Source organism: Poecilia reticulata, unplaced genomic scaffold (assembly GCF_000633615.1).
Source record: "Poecilia reticulata strain Guanapo unplaced genomic scaffold, Guppy_female_1.0+MT scaffold_2774, whole genome shotgun sequence".
Taxonomy (NCBI): Eukaryota; Metazoa; Chordata; class Actinopteri; order Cyprinodontiformes; family Poeciliidae; genus Poecilia; species Poecilia reticulata.
Genome location: NW_007617495.1, coordinates 1 through 1,176, shown reverse-complemented (window position 1 = coordinate 1,176; position 1,176 = coordinate 1). Strand labels below are relative to the sequence as shown.

Genomic DNA, 1,176 nt, shown 5'->3' with positions numbered 1-1,176 from the left:
TGGATGATCAGTCCAAGCAGGCAGGCTGGATAGTTTCTCCTCAGTGGCCTGTTCGATAGGCCATCCCCAGGCTTTGAAGAATCCAGTCAGGTTCATGCTCACAGTCTGGGAGAACGTCTCTGCATACAGGTTCATCTTCCCTTTGTTGTCTTTGGGAAAGTTGTTCATCTTGTGGTAGGCAGCAAACACTKTCTTAAAGGCATCCCAGCCAAACTTCTCCTGGAGCTACAAGAACAAACAGAAAAGTACAGAGAAATTACAACAAAAATCATTTCTGAAAAGTTGTCACTGTATTTAAGAATTTTGATTAGGTTAAAGAGCCATTTTCTTTTTTGCGGTTATAATTTCCTTACCTGCAAGTATGTCTCCAGGGCCATCCACATGCTCCAGCTGCTGAGCTTTTTGCCTCCTTTGATGTAATCCTGGAGTCGGCTATTTCTTTTTGCAGAAGTTATTGCTCCATGAGCCTGCAGTAACCAAAGTATGTAGCAGGATTTGTAAATACAGATAAAGTATTAAAAAAAATATTTTTTTAGATTCTGGTCACAAACTGAAGTTTGTTTCAAATTTGTGTGGACCAGAATACATCTACCTGTTTTAGGCATTATTTTCCTTTACCTTGTCCCGTTTGATCCCAAACACCACTTCATGCACGTACACTGACCACAGGTTGCATGTGCACTCTGTGGTGTGTGGAGGGAACTCCCAGCAGCCTCGCTGTTGGTTGTGTCCGAGCTCATGGATGGCACCCCAAATGCCTTTGGTCTTCACATGGTTAACATCCACCAACCCAGTTGCAGAACCCCTGTGTGCCATTATAGGATAACCTGCATGCATAAAACCTGAGCAAAAAATAAATAAAATCCTTATAAAAGCGTGAAGTACTTCAGCACTGTTTGGGAGACTCATCAGGACAAAGAATGATGTGTGAAATTAGGAAAATATCAACCGTGAGAAATTTGAACGTCTGCTACAAAACGCTCTTTCCGTGGAAATTTGTGGGATTTGGCAGCCAGGTCAGCGATGGCCTTCATGATGTCATTCCAGAGGACCGCCAACTTATMGGGATGATCGAGACGCCTGACGACATCAGAGGGTACGGTGAGGATGATGTTGTCAAACTCCAACTCCGCCCAAGGTGAAGGGGCCGTACACAACAACGACCATTCAGCTTGA

At 43.9% G+C, this 1,176-nt stretch overlaps 1 protein-coding gene across 1 annotated transcript; it reads right to left on the bottom strand.

Annotated features, from left to right (window-relative positions):
* Positions 1-6: 6 nt before the first annotated feature.
* LOC103461608 (TRPM8 channel-associated factor homolog) lies at positions 7-1,172 on the bottom strand (the record flags this gene model as incomplete). Its single annotated transcript, XM_008403871.1, has 4 exons — positions 7-225; positions 354-467; positions 619-842; positions 950-1,172. Coding segments are annotated over 4 exons (780 nt in total), but the record flags the coding sequence as incomplete, so codon positions are not given.
* Between the last annotated feature and the right edge of the window lie 4 nt (positions 1,173-1,176).